Source organism: Bufo gargarizans, chromosome 8 (assembly GCF_014858855.1).
Source record: "Bufo gargarizans isolate SCDJY-AF-19 chromosome 8, ASM1485885v1, whole genome shotgun sequence".
In the NCBI taxonomy this organism is placed as follows: domain Eukaryota; kingdom Metazoa; phylum Chordata; class Amphibia; order Anura; family Bufonidae; genus Bufo; species Bufo gargarizans.
Window position 1 is genome coordinate 179081369 of NC_058087.1, and position 20905 is coordinate 179102273.

The 20905-nt window shown below is 46.7% G+C and overlaps 2 protein-coding genes across 8 annotated transcripts in view; one reads left to right on the forward strand and one right to left on the reverse strand.

The window, feature by feature from the left end:
• Nucleotides 1-4799, reverse strand: part of LOC122944737 (partner and localizer of BRCA2-like) — a 40342-nt gene extending 35543 nt beyond the window's left edge. For 4 of the 7 annotated variants that reach the window (XR_006391051.1, XR_006391049.1, XR_006391050.1 and 1 more), the window contains exon 1: nt 4747-4799. Coding sequence is in view for 2 of the 7 variants with exons in the window: in XM_044303316.1 (XP_044159251.1) it covers nt 4747-4779 (33 nt within the window). In the remaining 5 variants the exon portion in view is untranslated. Of the gene's footprint in view, nt 1-4729 lie in introns of all 7 variants that reach the window. The other 3 variants (XM_044303318.1, XM_044303319.1, XM_044303320.1) reach the window with 3 other exon arrangements.
• Nucleotides 4791-20498, forward strand: LOC122944738 (dynactin subunit 5). The gene is made up of 6 exons (XM_044303321.1): nt 4791-4922; nt 6856-6924; nt 16322-16440; nt 18134-18245; nt 18973-19075; nt 20111-20498. The coding sequence occupies exons 1-6, from the start codon at nt 4875-4877 to the stop codon at nt 20206-20208; spliced, it is 549 nt and encodes a 182-aa protein (XP_044159256.1). The 5' UTR covers nt 4791-4874; the 3' UTR covers nt 20209-20498.
• The last annotated feature ends 407 nt before the right edge of the window (nt 20499-20905 follow it).

Sequence of the window (20905 nt, forward strand, 5' to 3'; positions counted from 1 at the left end):
TTAAACAAAACAGCAGGCAAGGCCCCACAGCTAGGGAAAAGGGAAAGGTCACCTCCTAACAATCCCTGAGCCTTTCTCTGACTGCGACCAACATGAACAAATCTCGATGGTAGAAGTGTTCATGCACTCGAACCTAGCCCTGCTGCAACTGACACAAACCCTCAGCTAGGGAGCAGGCGAAAAGACAACCGGTTTCTTGCACAAGATGAAGGAATCAGTGTCTACCTAAGGCCTAGCCAGTAGAAACAACAGAAGGAGGACTTAACTGAAGACGAACTGGGAGCAGGCGATCCACCAAACACCAGCAGAGATCTCCCGGAGAAACTATAAACCGCAAGGGCTATAGTGAGAGGCAGGTATAAATAGCATCACTAACTAATGAGCAGAACCTGTGAGGGGGTGGGATTCTGCCCAAAGCCACAACAAAGCAATCTGTCAGATTGATTCACGTGCAGCAAGTCTGACAGATCTTCTCAGATCACTCACAGGGCAGGGCGTGACACTAACGTTATGCTTCGGCAAATGTAAAGTTAAGTCTGGAATAGTGTCTCAAACCAGACTAAAGCCAGTGAAACCAGGATGCCTCTGCCTACGGCGATAATTGGCAGAAGCATGCAGGCTGCGGCTACAGTAATAGTATAACCATTTAAACGCAAGTATTGGGGCCCTATATCAGTAGTTAGGAATTATCAAGAAGCTGCAGTTAGATGTATCTAACACTTATCGATTAAGCCAAACCAGCCTGATAACGGCGCCCGATCCCTAGAAAAGGTCGACAGCCTCAGCGTCTTGGAGATCTTCTTCGTAAGGCCAGCCATTCAGAGACTTCTCCAGGCGAGGTAAAGAAGACCGCTCTGTCGCCGTCCACCACTCTGAGATTTGCAGGGTAGCCCATGGAGTAAGGGATGTTGGCTTCTCTCAGGCGTCTCTTGACATCCATAAAAGTGGCACGTTGTTTCTGCAATTCCATGGAGAAATCCGGAAAAATGGAGACCCTGGCATTGTCATATTTAATTTCTTGCCAACATGGGGCCCCCAGTGGGGTTTGGTGGAACTCTGTGAGCCCTTTCTACCGCATATGCCGGGAAAAGTTATTTTATCCATTTTTCTATAAATTCATCCGGTGTGCGGCCCTCTGCTCTTTCAGGTAAGCAGATGATTCTGATGTTGTTTCTGCGGAGCCTATTTTCTAGGTCATCTGCTTTCTGCTTCCAGAGCTCCGTTTTGGCATTAAGATCAGATATGGATCTAGGAACAGTGGCGGTGGTATCTTCTATGCGTGATCTACGCTCTTCAGTGTGTTGAACTCTTTCTCGCAGGTTATGTAGGTCTTGACGCAGTAGTCCCAGATCAATCTTGACTTCATCCAGTTTCCCTGTGAGAGATGTCTTGCATGCAGTAATGGCTTCCAGGACTTGGGCTGATACTTTTGAAGGCTACATGCACACGACCGTATGTATTTTGTGGTCCGCAAAACAAAACGGATGACGTTCCGTATGGCATCCGTTTTTTTTTGCGGACCCATTGTAATAATGCCTATCCTTGTCCGCAAACTAGAAAAAAAATAGGACATGCACTATTTTTTTTTTTTGCGAGGCAACGGAACGAACATACTGATGCGGACAGCACACGGTGTGCTGTGTCCGCGTTTTTTGCAGACCCATTGAAATAAGTGGGTCTGCATCCTATCTGCAAAAAAAACTGAACGGACACGGAAACAGACAACGTTCGTGTGCATGTAGCCTAAGAGTGAGCTCTTCCTAATCCTCCTCGGAGGAAGTTATAGGGGCTGTTAGATCCGATACAGTGCTTGCTCTAGTGTGCACATTTCGCTGTGGTAGGGGTGACTGCGTACCTTCCTCTGGTTGTCTAGCGAATTCTCGTAATTTTTCAGCGCCACTTTGCTTTTTTTTGGCGGCCCCATTGTTATATCAGGACAGTAGCCGGTATGTAATAAGTGAGGCTGATTCCAGAGTTCTGAGAGACACAATGCGTTTTCTCTTATAGTAAAACTGCTAGTGAGGTCAGAGGATATTATCCTGGATGTATAGTTGTTGAGATACCAAATTTTTGATTCGATTTCAATACCATAAAAAAGTATTGCGATACTCGATACCATGCAAGAAAAAATAAAAATTTGCGCTGTTTTTATTTTTTCTGTTCCGGTGTTCACCGCATAGATTTTTTAAAATATTTTAATAGTTTGGACTTTTCAGACGTGGCGATATGTTTATTTATTTACTGTTTATATATTTTATATGTGAAATTGGGAAAGGGGGTGATTTATATATTTTTTACAGTTTATTTAATAACTTTTTCCCCCTTAGGGCCCAGAACCTGGGATCTTTTGATCCCTTGTCCTATTCACCCTAATAGAGCTCTATCAGGCTGAATAGGATCTCACACTGTCCCTGTCGCCCTGTGCACACAGCAGCAGGGAGCCGACTATGGCAGCCAGGGCTTCAGTAGCATCCTGGCTGCCATGGTAACCGATCGGAGCCCCAGGATTACACTGCTGGGGCTCCGATCAGAAGCTGCCACTGCCACCAATGAGGGGGAGGGGACCCTGTGGCCACTGCCACCAATGATTTTAATACTGGGGGGGAGGTTGAGGGGGGCGGGCGCACTGCACCACCAATGATAGTTAACCCTTAATACAGAAGGCGGGTACTGGGAGCAGATCAGCGGCAGTTAACCCCTCAGGTGCCGCACCTAAGAGGTTAACTGCCGCTGATCGCAGCTCCCCGTCACAGGCAGTGTGCCGGCTATGCGATTCTGCTGCCGGCACCTGCCTCCTGTATTAAAAGTTAAAGGCGACCTTTCATGAGCAGGCTACATAGAGCGGCGCCCAGGGATGTCCCTGCACTTACTATTATTCCTGGGCGTTCCTTCTGCCTGCTGTAGCGCTGTCCAATCACAGAGCAGAACGTCACAGCCAGGGAGAAGGAACGCCCAGGAGAGAAGCTGATGTCTCCTGCCCATCGCTCCGATAGTAGTAATAATTAGCATACGGAGCAGGAGACTGTAATGGGGGCACAGCGGGCGAACGGAGCGGCGCCCAGGAATAATAGTAAGTGCTGGGAGATCCCTGGGCGCCGCACTATGTAGCCTGGTAACTTAAAGTCCAGACCCATTTAAAGTCCTGCTATCATTGGTGGCGCAGTGCGCCCGCCCCTTTCTCCTCATTGGTGGCAGCAGTTTTGCTCTCCACGTGTCATCCATATTCCACGGACACTGCTAGGCTGAAAATTTATTTCCACAGCCTCTCCTATCAATTGTCTGTGAAGAATCACTGACAGAACACGTATGGCATCCATGATATTGTGTCACCCATAGGCTTCAATGGTCGTGTTTGGTCCGCATCACTGACGTGTGAACAAATACTTTAGAATCAACAGGTACGTCTTCTCCTCCGTGGAAAAAGTGGAGAACGGAAATGTAAATAAGGCCTTACAGTCCGTGGTTTTCAGGGATCATTGCAAGGATATGCCCTGGAAAGAGCAGCGTTCATGGAATACGGATGACGCATATAGAGCATAAAATGAACATGCGGACCCTTCACACGGATAAATCACTGACCGTGTCATCACCGACGAGTGAAGGAGGCGTCACTTAGGCTGGGTTTAGATCACGTTTTTCCGCATCCTTATAACATATACGTTAAACGGATGCCTCGGACTGATGCCATACAGTGTCATCCGTTCACAGAGTTCCATTGTAAGCGAGTGAGTTTTCCGCGCGGGTGCAAAGCGCGACGTGAACGCATAGCACCCGAACTGAATCCTGACCCATTAATTTCAATGAATCTGTGTTCTGCGTTGTGTGAAAAACTCAGCATGTTCTATATTTTTTCACGCAGCCCTGGCCCCATAGAAGTAAATAGGGCTTCAGTGAAAAACGCATTACATCCGCAATCAAGTGCAGGTGCGATGCGTTTTTCACCGATGGTTGCTAAGAGATGTTGTTTGTAAACCTTCAGTTTTTTTATCGCGCGCGTGAAAAACGCATCAAAATGCATTGCACCCGCGCGTAAAAAAACGAAACGCAACCGCAGAGGCGCAGACAAAACTGACTGAACTTGCTTGCAAAATGGTGCGAGTTTCACTGAACGCATCCTGACTTAATCCGTCACGCTCGTGTGAAAGAGGCCTAAAAAAAAACAAAAAAAAACTGTGCTGTGTTTTTGGATCCTTTTTTTTTTTTTTTATGTATACATCAAACGGAGGCATAAAACGTGATGCGAACCCAGCCTTACCCGGTCGGTGATAACAGATTGCATTTCATGGACATAAAGGGGATTAATAAGGATTCGACAACTATTCTCTTACCAACGCACAAATTTGTAACAGTCTTAAAAATGACGCTGGCGCCGATCCGATTAAAAAACGTCTCCCTCGGCGGCCATGGCAGCAAGCACACAAAGCGTCTGTCGTCTTACTTGGCGTCACGTGACCGCTTCGCCCAATCTAGCGCCGATTGCACGTGCATACCTAGGTCACCTGACGTCCCATTGGCTAAGGCCTCACCTGCAGACATGGCAGCGGGGGATACATTTATAATTATTAAAGCTGGACGTCTGCGCATTAAGGGGACAAAAATAATTTCACAATTTTCCCAGAAAACTCCTTAAAAGTTTTTTTTTCCCCTTTTTTTTTTTTTTTTTGACTGACTAGGACACAGTTCAGACACAGGAGCCCCTCCAGAATCACCCTATGGCGCCCCCATATACCGTCTCCCTGGACGTACACACGCGGCGGCCGCTGCTGTCACCTCCTCCATTCTCCTCAGCCCGCAAGGCGGGGGGGTCACATGACCGCGTCACGTGACCAACCCCGGCGCGCCAGGAGCGGAAGTGACGTCACGCCGGCCGAGCCATGGAGCTGAGCGAGCTGCTGTATAACAAGTCGGAGTACATAGAGACTGTGAGTGTCGTGGAGGGGACATAGCCCTGCGTGGGCAGACATGGCGGCCTGGGGGGTGCGTCCCCCCTCCGTGTACATGTATGTTCTGTGCGCCCTCCATGACCACGCCTGCATCATCCTCTGACTGTCATGTATGTGGGATGTATGGAGGCCCGTGGTGTCTGAATTATGCCTCATACTGGTACATATGTGTGTAGTCCATGCTTACATACTGCAAAGGCTTTGGGTGGGGTTGTCACATGATTTGTATGTGTTCCCCGGCCTATCCTCAGTGTGTATTAGGTGGGGTCTGACAGTGGGAGCCCCCCCTGATCAGCCTGTGAACTCGGCCTCCATGAGACCCCCATTCTCCATCATCCGTCCCTTCCCCTTTGTGTTCTGTAGTTGTCTTATCCCGTGTCCTGAGTTTTTTTGTGATACGTTATTAGACAGTCATGGTATTTGTACGGCTGTATGCGCTGTCTCTGTGCCCTTTTTACATCTCAATGGTCCACTGTGGGCTCTGTACCAGCTGTGCTGTATCACTTTGTTTTTCTTTATTTATGTATTATTGAATTAACACGTAATGTGCTAATAAAAATCTACAGTTAAAAAAAAAAATAACGTATTGCTTTATAAAAATGTCACCCTTTCCTAGTGCCTCCTGTGCCATCAGATCAGCCCTTCCATGCCATGACCCCCAGTGCCCCCATGATGGCACTGCCATCAGCCCCTCCATCCAGATTGCCATGATGTCCCACTTCCCCAGTGCCTCTTATGCCATCCACCATGTCCCCCAGATCAGCCCCTCCATGTGCCAAATCACAGGTGCCCCATTAACCCCTCTCCCCACCAATAACTTTATACATGCCAAATCACAGGTGCCCCCATTTCCCCATGCCAAATCACAAGTGCCCCTCCTTCCGCCAATAACGTTATACATGCCAAATCACAGGTGCCCCCATTTCCCCCAGCCCATGCCAATTCACAGGTGCCACCATTTCCCGCCCCGCCGCTGCTGCCTCTGCTAACTTTATACTTACCTTTCAGTGCAGAGCGCGCCGACACATGGAGTCCGCAGGAGATGGTCTTCATCCCAGCATGCACTGGGGACCTGATGTCACACACAGTGTCAGCCAGCGCGCTGACGATGCGTGAACGCTAGGTCCTGCAGCGCGGTGCAGTCGGGAGGCCGCGGAGCAGTGAGTGAGAAGCTTCATTTCACTCGCGCTCCGTGGTCATGTTATCTAAACGAATCCTCGATGCAGTATTTTTTTTTTACTCGATTACATCGATTAAATCGATGAATCGTTTCAGCCCTACGATGAGTGTTTATAAGGTCAGTGATAAGGAGCCATCAGTTGAGCTGCCTGATGGAACAGATTAAAAATACAGAGCCTGCTGCTAGAGAATCTCAAGATTGTACAGAGACAGGGCCTCTCTGGTGTCCAGACCCGTGGGGAGTGCACATAGGCGGGTGGCTTTTCCTATAGTGGGCAAGCACGACCACCGCTGCTGGATTGCAGGGTGGTCATAACCATGGATACAAGCAGTGTATAATGTAATGGAAAATATGAATCCAGCCAGCAATATGGACAATCACAATACATTAGTAAATGCTTTGTAGTACCTGTGTCTACATAATAAATTACGTTTGCTGAAGTGAGACAACCCCTTCAACACAACAGTGGATTGGAGAACTGCTTACAGTACAATTCCCTAGCATTGTAGACAGTGTATGGCAGTGGTCTCCAACTTCTGTCCCTCCCAAGTTTTGAGATACCAGAACTCCCATCACACCAGATGGAAACTGCCTGCAGTTCGATTCCCTCCTGTTTTAGATACGTTACGTCCATACTGGATACTCCCTTGAGGATACCCGTGGTTTAAGCTTATTTACGACCACGTGCCATAAAAGAAAACTCTGTAACCTTCTTGTGTGTTCTGTCCTCAGGCCTCCGGAAATAAAGTCAGCCGTCAGTCTGTATTATGCGGAAGCCAGAACATCGTCCTCAATGGCAAGGTGGGTGATATACGTACTACTTACTGCACATACAGTAACAGGCTACCTGTCAGTTTTACACTGACAGGCCTATTGTATCACAGTATAGAAGTGAAGTGATCAGTAGATTGGATGTTCACGCCCCCTAGTGGCTGGAGAGAAAAATAATCTAAAAATGTTTTGCAAGAATGACTTCCCCCTTGGAGCCTTGGAAGAAATAATAAAAGTGATCAAAAGTCATTAAAAATACTGTAAAAATTTGGTATCACGGAATGATCTGTGGGATAAAGTCACCCATTGACTTTCAGCGTATTTAGTGACGCATCCGGTTTGTTCCCTTTTGATTTAACATAACCGCATCCTAACGGAACTGATGCATCCTGATGTATTAAATCAAATGGAACCGTTTTGGTCCGGTTTTGAGATCCTCCGCTGGAAACCAATGCGGAGATGTGAAAGTAGCCTTAGGCCTCTTTCACACGTCCGTGTCCATGATGGCAATTGGGACAAAATGGTCAGGGGTTCATCCGTGTTTTTCCGTTTTTGGCCCCCTGTGTGTTAACTATATTCCACATACACTGCTTACGTGAAAATTACTTTCCAGAGCATCTCCTACCAATGGTCTGTGAAAACCACGGACCAAACACAGATGGCATCCACGTTGTGTCCGCGGTTTTCACAGACCCATAGACTATATCGAGTGTGAAGGATCCTTAATCACGGACAAAATAGTGCATGCTTCTCTGGTGCCACCACAGACCATGGAAAACCACTGATGTGTGAATGCTCATTAAAGTCAATGGATGCGTGGGCGTTCTGTGAAGACCACAACGTGTGAAAGAGGCCTTACACTGGGGTCTGTCGGGTTCTACTAAGGTGTCCATCGGTTTGCCGGAAAAAATAATAAATATATATATATATATATATATATATATATCACGCTCCGTGCAACGTTGTTCTGTTCACCTAATGTAAATGAATATGTGACACAGGCTCCAGACAGCGCCTGTGAGGCAGATGTGAACACAGCCTCATCTTGTACTTTGGAGCATCCATATCATAAAAATAGAATAAAAAAAAATAAAAAAATTATATAAATGATGCCAAAAAAATTATCTTGACAAACAAAAAAAATCAAGACTTCTCACATTAGTTTTAACCAAAAAAAGCTCTCAGAATGGGCTGGATAGGTCATCTGTATCTTATCGGTGGGGGCCAACACCCAGGACCCCCGCCGATCAGCTGTTTGAGAGGGCACCAACAGTGCTGTGAGCGCAGCGGCCTTCGCCCTGCTCACCAAGCACAGCGCCGTACATTGTATAGTGGCTGTGCTTGGCATCGTGCTCAGCCCTATTGACTTGGGGCTGAGCTGCGCGTAGGCCACGTGACCGATGAATGTGTCGTCACTGGCCTAGGAAAAAACTGTAAGAAGGCTGCCTTCTCAAACAGCTGATCGGCGGGGTTCCCGGGTGTTCGACCCCCACCGATCAGATACGGATGACCTATCCAGAGGGGTTGGAAAACCCTTTTAAACTTCATTTTGGGAAACATTTTCCCTTGCAGTTCCTTTTATGACCTGTTTATCTGGGGGCGCTGTTGCTTTACCTATAGACTGTAATTCAGAAGCTGCAATAGTTGACGTTAGGGAGGAATTACACTTGTCAGGTTTAGGTTCTTGTGGCTTTTTATACTTACAGGTGAAGCGATTTCCCAATGACTTGTTCCTAGTCCTTGCCTGCCCCCCTCTCTTCATGCAGCAGGGGTCAATGGTCGAAGAACACAACTCAGTATTGTATTAAAAATGCAAATATCAGCTTGGAGAGATTGTGTCCTTAAGGTAACTCCTTAACAGGCATATGGGCAACTCGCAGAGGTCGCAATAACGCCTGTACGAGTGCCTTAGACTTTTCCCTGCCATTCATCGGTGCAGTGAGCAATGCTGCCCGTACCCGTAATAACCAATAGCAACGCTCCGTACAGCAAGGAGCTTTGTAATTGGTTGGACCGGGATCTGTAAGGAGGAGGGGCTGATTGACGAGAGTTGCTGTAGTACGGGGAGCAGTACGCTGTGTCCGAGGGCCCCGGCTAACATGGCGGCAGAGAAGCTTAAGACGACTCCTCAGTGGTGGAAAACTACAGCCCGGACATCAAGATTGACCTGCAGTACAAGGTGACAGCGCAGCGAGTAATGTATACTCAATTTCATACTCCTCCTCAGCTAAAAATGGTAAGAGGAGTATTTTTACTCTTCCGGAAAAAATGTAGTGCGGCCTCTGCTCTGAAGTATCCAGCCGTCCATGTATAAGCCGGTATGGGTAATAGACGAGGGTTCTGAGCCAAAACCCACAGCAATATAGTCAGATAATAGGACAGAGAGGTCACAGCTGTTTCCTGCCCATGCTGCTGTCCTCTGCACCCCCACACACGTGCACGCTCGGTCAAGTAGGTAATAAGCCATTTTCAGACATGAAATCCCATCCTTATCCCCCCCTTGCAGCTCGGTGACCGCCAGGAGGCTTTATACACATATTAGCTGATCGGCAGGCTCGACATATGGCTAACAGGACGCGGCCGCTTTATCTCGTGTTAGCACCCCCCAGTGGCCCCTACTGGAAAAAAAAAATTGTAATGATTTTTTAAAATATATATATATTAGTGCGGAAAAGGTAATTTTATCCCAAAGAAGAAAAAAAAAACTTTCACAAATTATAAAAAAGCACGTTTCCCTTCTGTGTCCAGCTTTAGATCACGCTAGGCCAGGAGCGAGGGCACGCAGGTTCTCCATGCTTGTGATCAGGCCTCATTGTGGTAGTCTTTACGGAAGGAGTTTGACAGATTATATGGAAAGAAGAAAATCAGTGTGAGATTAGCTGCTCCCTTCAGCTTTCAGCAGAAACTTTTATCCTCATTTATCAGGTTTACACGATCATCCAGTGAATTAGACGCGACAAACCAGGGAGCGCTCTCTGCACCTAGCAATTATCACTCTGCACCAGATAAATAAAAGTGGCTTCTGAAAATGCTGTGCATACATAAAGATGGCCGTACACATTAGGTGCATGCGGCCGAACTTGCTGGTATCAGCAGGACTGGCCAACCATCTAATGTGTATTGGGCCCTCCCGACTCTGGCCTGACGGCAAATGTCGGGAAAGAGAAGGATGTCACGGATGGTGTTGCAGAAAACTAGAAGACAACAAATGAAGATCCGACTGATTTGATCACAAACTAAGGAACATAAGGGTGAGCCCTGTAAAGCCCTCGCGCTCTCCCTGACTTCTCAGCCCATGCTCTCTATGATAGATAATTGCATGCCCTCGTGCCTCGACTGTATGACACCTGAACACCCTATAATAGTGAGGGGACACGACCACCGGCTCCCTACACTTAATACGGAGGGAGTCAGGGTCACCTAGATTCAAGCCAACAGGAAAACATAAATAAAGGAACAGACTTATCTGTAGAATCATCAGTTGCAGCATCCAGCATGCACACAATCCAGGAAGTTGTATAAACCGCAAAGAGATGCAGCATGGGAGGGGATTTAAAGGGATGCAATCAGTGCCACTAGATGACAGCTGAGAGAGGGAAACAAGATTACAAAACAAAACGAAAGCAAAACAAAAGAACCTCAAGGATGGGACCTATGGAAAGCCCTGATGAGACGATTAGCCTTAATGTCCGTCACTGGGACCCACATCCTCTCCTCAGGACCATAACCCTCCCAATAAACGAGATACTGGAGAGAACCACGGACAATACGAGAATCCACAATCCTAGAGACCTGAAATTCAAGATTACCATCAACCATAATCGGAGGAGGAGGCAAAGAGGAGGGTACAGTGGGTTGGACATAAGGTTTTAATAGGGACTTATGAAAAACATTATGGATCTTCCAAGTCTGAGGAAGATCAAGACGGTAGGCAGCAGGATTGATGACGGACAAGATTTTGTAAGGCCCAAAAAACTTAGGACCCAACTTCCAGGAGGGAACCTTCAATTTGATATTCTTAGTAGACAACCACACCAGATCACCAACATTCAGGTCCGGACCAGGCACACGTCTCTTATCCGCCACACGCTTATATCTCTCACTCATGCTCTTTAGATTATCCTGAATCTTTTGCCAAATAGATGACAAAGACAAGGAGAATCTCTCCTCATCAGGTAAACCAGAAGACCCCTCTTCAGAGAATGTCCCAAACTGCGGATGAAACCCATATGCACCAAATAATTGTGACTTATCAGAGGACTCCTGACGACGGTTATTTAAAGCAAACTCAGCAAGGGACAAAAAAGAACACCAATCCTCCTGATTCTCCGCCACAAAACAGCGCAGATATGTCTCCAGATTCTGATTGACGCGCTCTGTCTGGCCATTCGACTGCGGATGGAAAGCAGAAGAGAATGCCAACCGAACCCCCAAGCGAGAACAGAAAGGCTTCCAGAATCTGGAAACAAACTGCGTGCCCCTATCAGAGACTATGTCTGAAGGAATACCGTGCAATTTGACAATGTGATCGATAAATGCCTGCGCCAGCGTCTTAGCATTGGGTAACCCAGGAAAGGGAATGAAATGCGCCATTTTGCAAAAACGGTCCACCACCACCAGAATCGCAGTCTTCCCCGAGGAACGAGGTAGGTCCGTAATGAAGTCCATGGACAGATGTGTCCAAGGACGGGAAGGAATGGGTAACGGGAGAAGGGGACCTGATGGCCGTGAATGAGGGACCTTGGCACGAGCGCAGGTCTCGCAGGCTGCCACAAAACCCTCAACGGACTTACGAAGAGCCGGCCACCAGAATCTCCGAGCAATGAGATCAACTGTGGCTCTACCCCCCGGGTGCCCAGCAAGGACAGTATCGTGGTGCTCCTTAAAAACCTTGTGTCGTAAAGCGAGAGGCACAAACAACCTCCCAGGAGGACAAAGATCAGGAGCCTCTGCCTGGGCTGCTTGAACCTCTGCCTCCAATTCAGGATAAAGAGCAGAGACGACCACCCCTTCAGCCAAAATGGGACCCGGGTCTTCAAAGTTCCCCCCTCCCGGAAAACAACGTGACAGGGCATCCGCCTTCACATTCTTAACCCCAGGGCGGAACGTGACAACAAAATTAAACCTTGAAAAGAACAAAGACCATCTGGCCTGTCTCGGGTTCAGACGCTTGGCTGACTCCAAGTAGGCCAGATTCTTATGGTCAGTAAACACGGTAATAGGGTGTCTGGCTCCCTCTAGCCAATGGCGCCATTCCTCAAAAGCTAACTTGATGGCCAACAACTCCCTATCTCCCACATCGTAATTTCTCTCTGCGGAGGAGAGTTTCTTCGAGAAAAAGGCACACGGTCGCCATTTGGCAGGAGAGGGACCCTGAGACAAGACCGCACCCACACCCACCTCAGAAGCGTCCACCTCAACTATGAAGGACAGAGAGATATTAGGTTGTACCAAGATGGGAGCGGAAGCAAAACTCTCTTTGATACTAGAAAAGGCCATACGCGCCTCTACCGACCAGGAAGAAAAATCTACCCCCTTTCTAGTGATATCAGTGAGTGGCTTAACAGAGGAATAATTCAAAATTAACTTTCTGTAATAATTGCCAAAAGCGCATCAGCGCCCTCTGATTCTCAGGAAGCTCCCAATCAAGCACAGCGCGGACCTTCTCGGGGTCCATGCGAAAACCAGAAGCGGAGAGAAGAAACCCCAGAAATTGAATTTCTGGAACCGCAAACACATTTTTCCAGTTTAGCGTACAATTTATTCTCCTGCAGTATGAGCAAGACCTGACGTAAGTGTTCCTTATGAGTTTTGAAATCAGGAGAAAAAATCAAAATGTCATCTAGATACACCAGTGCAAATTTCCCCATTAAATGATAAAAAATGCTGTTCACAAAATGTTGGAAGACGGCTGGAGCATTCATCAAACCAAAAGGCATAACCAAATTCTCAAAATGGCCCTCAGGGGTATTGAAGGCCGTCTTCTATTCGTCCCCCTCTCTGACCCTGACCAGGTTGTATGCCCCTCTTAAATCCAACTTGGAAAAAACTTTAGCCCCAACAATCTGGTTAAACAGGTCCGGGATCAGAGGAAGCGGATAAGGGTCACGAATAGTGATACTCTTCAGCTCCCTGAAATCCAGACATGGTCTTAAAGAACCATCTTTTTTCTTAACAAAAAAAAAAACCCAGCGGCAACAGGTGACTTCGAGGGTCGGATTTGTCCCTTTCTCAGGCTCTCGGAGATATAAGCACGCATAGCGACCCTTTCAGGTTGGGAGAGATTGTATAAACGAGATTTAGGCAGCTTGGCGCCTGGGATGAGATTAATAGGGCAATCGTACTCCCTGTGCGGGGGCAACTCCTGAACACCACTCTCAGAAAACACATCCGAAAATTCAGAGAAAAAAGATGGTACAGTCTTAGTAGAAACCTCAGAAACAGATTTCGTGAGGCAATTCTCTCTGCAAAAGTCACTCCAACCATTTATTTGCCTCACTTGCCAATCAATGGTGGGGTTATGTTTAGTGAGCCAGGGTAGCCCCAACACTAGAGGAGTAGGCAATCCGCTTAGAACGAAACCTGACATATCCTCAACATGAGCATCACTCACAGTCAAACGGATATTGTGAACTATGCTCTTTAACGATTTTTGAGAAAGTGGAGTGGAATCAATAGCAAAAACAGGTATGTCCTTTCCCAAAGTGCATACCTGGAAACTATGTGTTATAGCAAATTGATTATCAATGAGATTGACAGCTGCTCCACTATCTACAAAAATCGCACAAAAAATGTTCTTGCTCTCTAGCGCCACCCTGACAGGTAGGACAAAACGGGAACTACAAGCAAACTGAAAACCTTCAATTTCCGCATCAACCTTGCCAATAGTAACAGATGGAAATTTTTTTGAGGATTTCTTTCTTTTTGTTTCTTTATTACCCTCAAAACTCTCCCTGGATCTTCTAGAGGGGCAAACTTGCCAAATGATTTGTACCTCCACAACAGAAACAAACCCTCCTTGGAGAGCTGAATCCTCTATTTATTATTAGAGGCAAGCAAACCCAGCTGCATGGGCCCCTGCTCAGAAGGGATTGAGAGAGACTGAGACCCCTGTGCACTGAATGAGACCGCCGCACTGTCCTTGGACTGAATATGACAGGAAGGAGTGATCTCTCCTCTCTCTCTAAGACGCCTGTCAAAAACGAACAGCCTGAGACATGGCAGACTCCAAGGAGGCAGGTCTCTCATTAAATGCAAATGCATCCTTCAATCCCTCTGCAAAATTGACTTCGGAGTGCAGCATCATTCCAACCAGAATCAGCTGCCCATCTCCGAAATTCTGAGCAGTATATCTCTGCGGACTGTTTACCCTGGCATAAAAGACGCAGTCTAGATTCAGCCAGAGCGATATGATCCAGATCATCATATACTCGACCTAGGGCTACAAAAAAATTATCCACCGATCGGAGGGACTGTGCCCCCACCAGCAGCGAAAAAGGCCCAAGACTGAGCATTATCCCTGAGCAACGAGATGATGATCCCCACTCTCTGCTCCTCATCACCAGAGGAATGGGGAAGTAGGCGAAAATGGAGTTTGCAAGCCTCTCTAAAACAAACAAAATTCTCACTACCCCCAGAGAACGTATCCGGGAGCGAGATCTTAGGCTCAGAACAAATTCCATGAACGCAAGCAGAAACGGTCACCTGAAACTGAGATACAGTTTTACGGAGATCTGCTACCTCCAGTGAAAGAGCCTGCATTCGTTCAGTCAAGAGTAAAACCGGATCCATGCTTGAGACGGTTTTGGCGGTTTATAATGTCACGGATGGTGTTGCAGAAAACTAGAAGACAACAAATGAAGATCCGACTGACTGGATCCCAAACTAAGGAACATAAGGGTGAGCCCTGTAAAAGCCCTCGCGCTCTCCCTGACTTCTCAGCCCATGCAAAGATCTCTATGATAAATAATTGCATGCCCTCGTGCCTCAACTGTATGACACCTGAACACCCTATAATATTGAGGGGACACGACCACTAGCTCCCTACACTTAATACGGAGGGAGTCAGGGTCACCTAGGTTTAAGCCAACAGGAAAACACAAATAAAGGAACAGACTTATCTGTAGAAGCGTCAGTTGCAGCATCCAGCATGCACACAATCCAGGAAGTTGTATAAACCGCAAAGTGATGCAGCATGGGAGGGGATTTAAAGGGATGCAATCAGTGCCACTAGATGACAGCTGAGAGAGGGAAACGAGATGACAAAACGAAAGCAAAACAAAAGAACCTCAAGCAGGAGGTTCTGAAGAACGTCTGTCAGAGCTTCTCAGATATCTGGCGGTGACAAAGGATCAGGCAGTTGGATTTCAGCATGTCCAGTCCTTTTGTCCCTGGGTAGACAAGCCACTGGCAGAGGTCTCTTTCATCCCCCTTACTGTCCAAGGCACATGCATGCTTGGCTGAATGCTATCTAATGTGTATGGACAGCCTTAGTCCGCCTCTGATCCCTATTTTAGAGCTTGTATAAAGATATAGGGGCACAATTATTAAGACCGGCATTTTAGATGCCGGTCTTAAAGCCTTAAACTGGCGGTGGATCGTACGAAGTTATGAAGATGCGTTATGAAGACATCTTCCAATGGTGTAGAAAATGGTGAATGAAACAGGCCGACCCATGCCCACAATTTTAGACCTGGCATGAGCGGAGAGAGCAGCGCAGCTAACCGCTGTGCCGCTATCTGCGCCTGAAATTTGCCCAATTTAGGAATATTTCAGCACAGTAAATTGCCCCCATAATCTGTATAAAAAGTCATTTTGTAAATTCATGAAAGGAGTCTTTTCTGTGTTTAATATTGATGACCTGTCCTCTGGATAGGTCTCCAATATCAGATCGGTGGGGGTACAACATCAGGCACCACCACTAGTCAGCTGTTTGAGGAAGATGTGGCAATGTAGTGAGCACCACGGCATCCTCTCGGCTTACCAAGCCCAGCGCCGTCCATTGCATAGTGGCTGTGCTTGGTATTTCAGCTCAGCCACATTCACTTGAACAGGTGATCAGCGAGCGTGCCCCAAATTGAAATGTCCTTGGACAATCCCTTTAATCCCCTTCATCCTTAGGATAGTCCGTCATTATCAAATTGGTAGGGGCTCAGCTCCTGGTGCCTCCACCAATAAGCTGTTTGAAGGGAGGTGGGCACGAAGGATGACCCCCTATAATTTTATTTACATGAGATTATTGTATTGGTGCAAAATTTAGATTTAAAATCACAAGTGCAAGGTCTGTGCAGACAGGTAGCCTCCAAAGGATGCTGGGAGATTTCAGCTCTGAAGCCTGCAGACTTAGGATCAAATAAATAACATTGGAGTACAATGTTTAGACTGAAATAACTGTCCTCACTTGCCCTTCTTTCTTTCCTCTTTGCAGACGATAGTCATGAACGACTGTATTATAAGAGGAGACCTGGCGAATGTTCGAGTGGGACGACACTGCGTCATCAAAAGTCGAAGCGTGATCCGGCCACCATTCAAGAAGTTCAGCAAAGGGTGAGGCACGGACATAACCTAGTGCTATTTCTGCTTGTATACAGGCACGAAACACAAACCGTATTTTTCGCTTTATAAAACGCTTCTAGGTTTTAGAGGAAAAATAGGAAAACTAAATATTTTTCATCAGACCCCCCAATCTTTATCAAACCTCAGATTAGACTCCTCAATCTTTATCAGACCTCAGATAAAACTCCTCAATCTTTATCAGACCTCAGATTAGACTCCTCAATCTTTCAGACCTCAGATTAGACTCCTCAATCTTTCAGACCTCAGATTAGACTCCTCAATCTTTCAGACCTCAGATTAGACTCCTCAATCTTTCAGGCCTCAGATTAGACTCCTCAATCTGTATCAGACCTCAGATTAGACTCCTCAATCTTTATCAGACCTCAGATCAGACTCCTCAATCTTTATCAGACCTCAGATCAGACTCCTCAATCTTTCAGACCTCAGATTAGACTCCTCAATCTTTATCAGACCCCAGATCAGACTCAATATTTATCAGACCTCAGATCCTCAGATCCCACTCCTCAATCTTTATCAAGCCTCAGATTAGACTCCCCAATCTTTATCAGACGTCACATCGCCCCCCCCCCCCCCCCCCCCCCCAATCAGGCCTCAAACTTCCTCAGACCTCAGATCAGACATAAAAAATATAAATTAACCTCTCCTGCTCCAGATGGTGCTGCCACTCTGCAGATCTAGCGCACTCTTCCTGCACTCGCCGCTCCCTGGTTTTCTGCCGGCGCTGCACTGTGACCTGATAATGCACAGCGCCAGGTCATAGTGCCAGAAGACCAGGGACGGATGAGTAAAGCCAGCATCAGCGCTACACTCTCCACACCCCCTGCATACTAATGATAGTGCCCGTTAATATTTGCTTTATAAGACGCGTCATATTTCCACCACTTTTGGATGACAAAAAGTGCGTCTTATAAAGCGAAAAATACAATATAGAAAAGCCAACTGGGTATGTGTTTGCTCTGGAAGCTGCTTATCTCTCTAAAGAACAAAAGGATCAAGTATATTGAAGTCCAACAAGCTTGATCCTTCTCTCCACGGACAGTCGATAGGTTCCCGTACACATTAGATGGTCGGCTGGAATCGTCAAGTTTGGCCGAATTTAAAGTGTATGGCCAGTTTTACTATCTGGAGTCGGCCAGCACTAATTATTACAATACTTCTTCCTATGTACAAAAGTATGAGCAGATGCAGGATCTGGCCCGTAGAAGTGTTTGTGTATTCTCGTGACTCCTGCGCCCATATATGAGACACCACCAATTAATAGTCCATTGCTGCCCATTAAGTGTCCTGTCCCTGTGCTTCCATTACACAGTGTTATTCTTAGTTCTCTAATTCCCTTTAATTGCCAATAGAGCTTCTGTCTTTTCAGTTTGTTCCGTTCCTTGCCAGTAAAAAAGCCCACCGCCTCGCTAAATGCCAATTATATTCACATATGAAGAAAAATGGGTCAAAATGAAAGATCCTTTATGTGGAGGAAAAACTGTGCCACATAATTGGACCGAGGGTCAGCGGTGTATACCTGCCCCCAGCTATGATAGCAGCTCGTGACTCTGTGGTCACAGGGCGACACATAAAACGCTGTAGCTCTAGGACCATGCGATGCATTATGGAACATGTGATTCGGCAAGATGGCGGGGTAAACACCTAATATTTCTTGCTCCTACAGGGTGGCTTTTTTCCCTCTACACATCGGAGACCATGTCTTTATAGAAGAAGACTGCGTGGTGAATGCGGCACAGATAGGCTCCTATGTACACATAGGGAAGAACTGTGTCATCGTAAGTATCAAGGGTTTAAAGGGAACTGGTCCATGGCGGCATCTCCTCACTCATTGTAAAAAGGCTGCAATTCTCAGTTTGATTGCTTGGTTTTCAAGTGTCTAGATCAGGGGTCACCAGCTTTCGGCACTCCCGCTGCTGTGAAACTACAATTCCCAGCATGCTCCATTCATTTCTATGGGCGTTCGGAGAAGAACAGAGTAAGTATGCATGCTGGGATTTGTAGTTTCACTACAGCTGGAGTGCCGGAGGTTGCCTACCCCTGGTCTAGATATTAATGAGCTATCATCAGGATACAAATTGGTGGCGGTCCGGCGCCCCCACAGATCAACTGTTTTCGGACGGCACCACAGTGGATGGAGCCAGAAGCAGAAGGCTCCATGTACTGTGTATGCAGTTCAGCTCTCAATCACATAAATGGCGACCCTCCACATCTGTTTGGTGGAGGCTCAGGGTGTCGGACACCCACCCATGTGATATTGATGGCCTGTTCTGAGGATAGGTCTTCAATATCTAGACACTGTTCAACCCCTTAAAAGCAGGGGTGCACAACCCCTGTTTCAAAGCTACAACTCCTAGTATGTCTTGACAGCTGGAGAGCAGCCCTCCTGATAGGGGTCCTAAAGTCTTGTGGCCCCTTGATTTTTTACATCACTTGAAATAATGCTTTCAACACTGTGTTTCAAAATTTGAGGTTCAATCTCATCAATTCTTGTATTGCGTACAGGGCCGGAGATGCGTCTTGAAGGATTGCTGTAAAATATTGGACAATACGGTTTTGCCCCCTGAGACGGTGGTCCCCCCATTTACCGTGTTTTCTGGCTGCCCCGGTGAGTCCAGATTGTTGGGGAAAGTAGTGGTGGTTGAGATTTAGGCTATGGTTCCACGGTGACTTCAAAGGTTGAGGTAAAGCAGCCAGTGACTGAGACCACTCAACAACCAAGAACTGCAGTGAGGGGGGTTCCTCTCCCACATGAAGATAAAGGCCATGGTCAAGAGATTTAAAGGAGTTGTCCATTGTTGACTTGGTATTTTAAATTCCACGTCCCAGACCTGTGAAGGGAAGTATACTTACCCGCCACTCAGTGATGGTTCTGTGTCTTCCAGACTGTTTTCACCAAACTTTTGGTCCCCTGCATGTAAACTTCCTGCATGCATGACAAGTCCCTAAGTAGTACCGCTTGGAGACACGTCACCACAGAGGCCAGTCATTGGCTGCAGTGGCATACATGACCCTGCCCATGCAGGAAGTATACATGCAATGACAGTCAGGGAGCCACTGAACCAGCTGCGGGGAGCAGGAAGTATACTTCCTTCACGGATCTGGCGGGGTGGGGGGTGTCATTTAGAAAAGAACGAGTCAACATTGAACAACCCCTTTAACTGTCTTGACTCTGGCCTTTATCTTCAGGTGGAGAACGTTGGATAACCCCTGTTTCCTAGGCTGGCCATACACATAAGATAGCTGTTGAACGGATTGCTCTCTCGCTCGACCCACGCGTACACGTGCACACCATGCTCGGCCAAGTATACATGTGTTCTGAGTGGAAAAGGGGATATAGCATCTGCCAGACTCCTCTGGTCAAACAACAGAATTATGTTGTAAGGAGCATGTCCAAAACACCAATCCATACCTCCCTCAACATCTGCCACTGGGAGACCCCCGTACACCTTTAAAAATCAGCCAGCCCTGCTGAAATCGGCTGGTGCGGCCAATATACGTCTAATGTGTAAATCTCTTATTAGTGGATCTTTATTATTAACTATAAATTATATATATATATATATATATATATATATAAAAAACTTATTCTGGACTTTTATTTTGTCTGATTTCTGCTCCTTTTGTCTTTTTACCCCTTTAGGACTGTTCTCAGGAGAGCTCCCAGAATGCACGCAGGAACTCATGATTGACGTCACCAAGAGTTACTACCAAAAGTTCCTTCCTCTGACGCAGATTTAGACAGGAGTGTCTGTCCCTCAGAGCTGGTTTCATTTATTTTTTATTATTTTGTACATGTATATATTAACATATCCTGCATTCCACCGGCCAAGAGTTCCCCTTTAACACTATGTATTTATCAAGGCCCCTTCTTTACCCTCTTCACTATCTGGCAGCAGTCCCGCTCGGCACGGATTATCCTGGGATCCAATCGCAAACATTGCTACTCCCTTTCTGACAAAGTAAGGTCTAGAAACCACTGGTCTGTAGTACAACACTGACCTTCCATTGCAATAAATACTCGCCCTCTGTATTGCTTACATTTTTTTTCATGTTCTTGGCACTTACAGAAGTTATTCTGCCAGTGAATTTTATTTATTGTATAGATCATGAAAAAATAGCAGTGTTTTCAATTTACATGCATTAAAAACACTGATCCAGTGAAGAATCATGACATTTACTTACATAATATGGCGCCACCTGGTGTTCAAACTATATAGCAATGTGCACATCCGGTCCTGAGCTGAATGCTGGTGGCCATGCTTAGTCACTTTCCCCACTGCCGGATAACAATTCCTGTTCTCGGCATAGTGAGCCTCTGTTCACTAAACAGCAGCTTATAAAAATTGCTTGTATGCTGCTTGACAGGGAAGATGGAAGCGCCTGTGCAGAAACATGGCAGTATACAGCACAGCTGAGAAGACTGCTTCTGGACTGA

Bases quoted from the DNA above. Each gene is read 5' to 3' on its own strand.
- LOC122944738 (XM_044303321.1), top strand. From the start codon at position 4,875: ATGGAGCTGAGCGAGCTGCTGTATAACAAGTCGGAGTACATAGAGACT. The intron at 6,925-16,321 runs GTGGGTGATATA...TCCTCTTTGCAG, and splicing joins ACATCGTCCTCAATGGCAAG to ACGATAGTCATGAACGACTG. The intron at 18,246-18,972 runs GTAAGTATCAAG...TATTGCGTACAG, and splicing joins TAGGGAAGAACTGTGTCATC to GGCCGGAGATGCGTCTTGAA.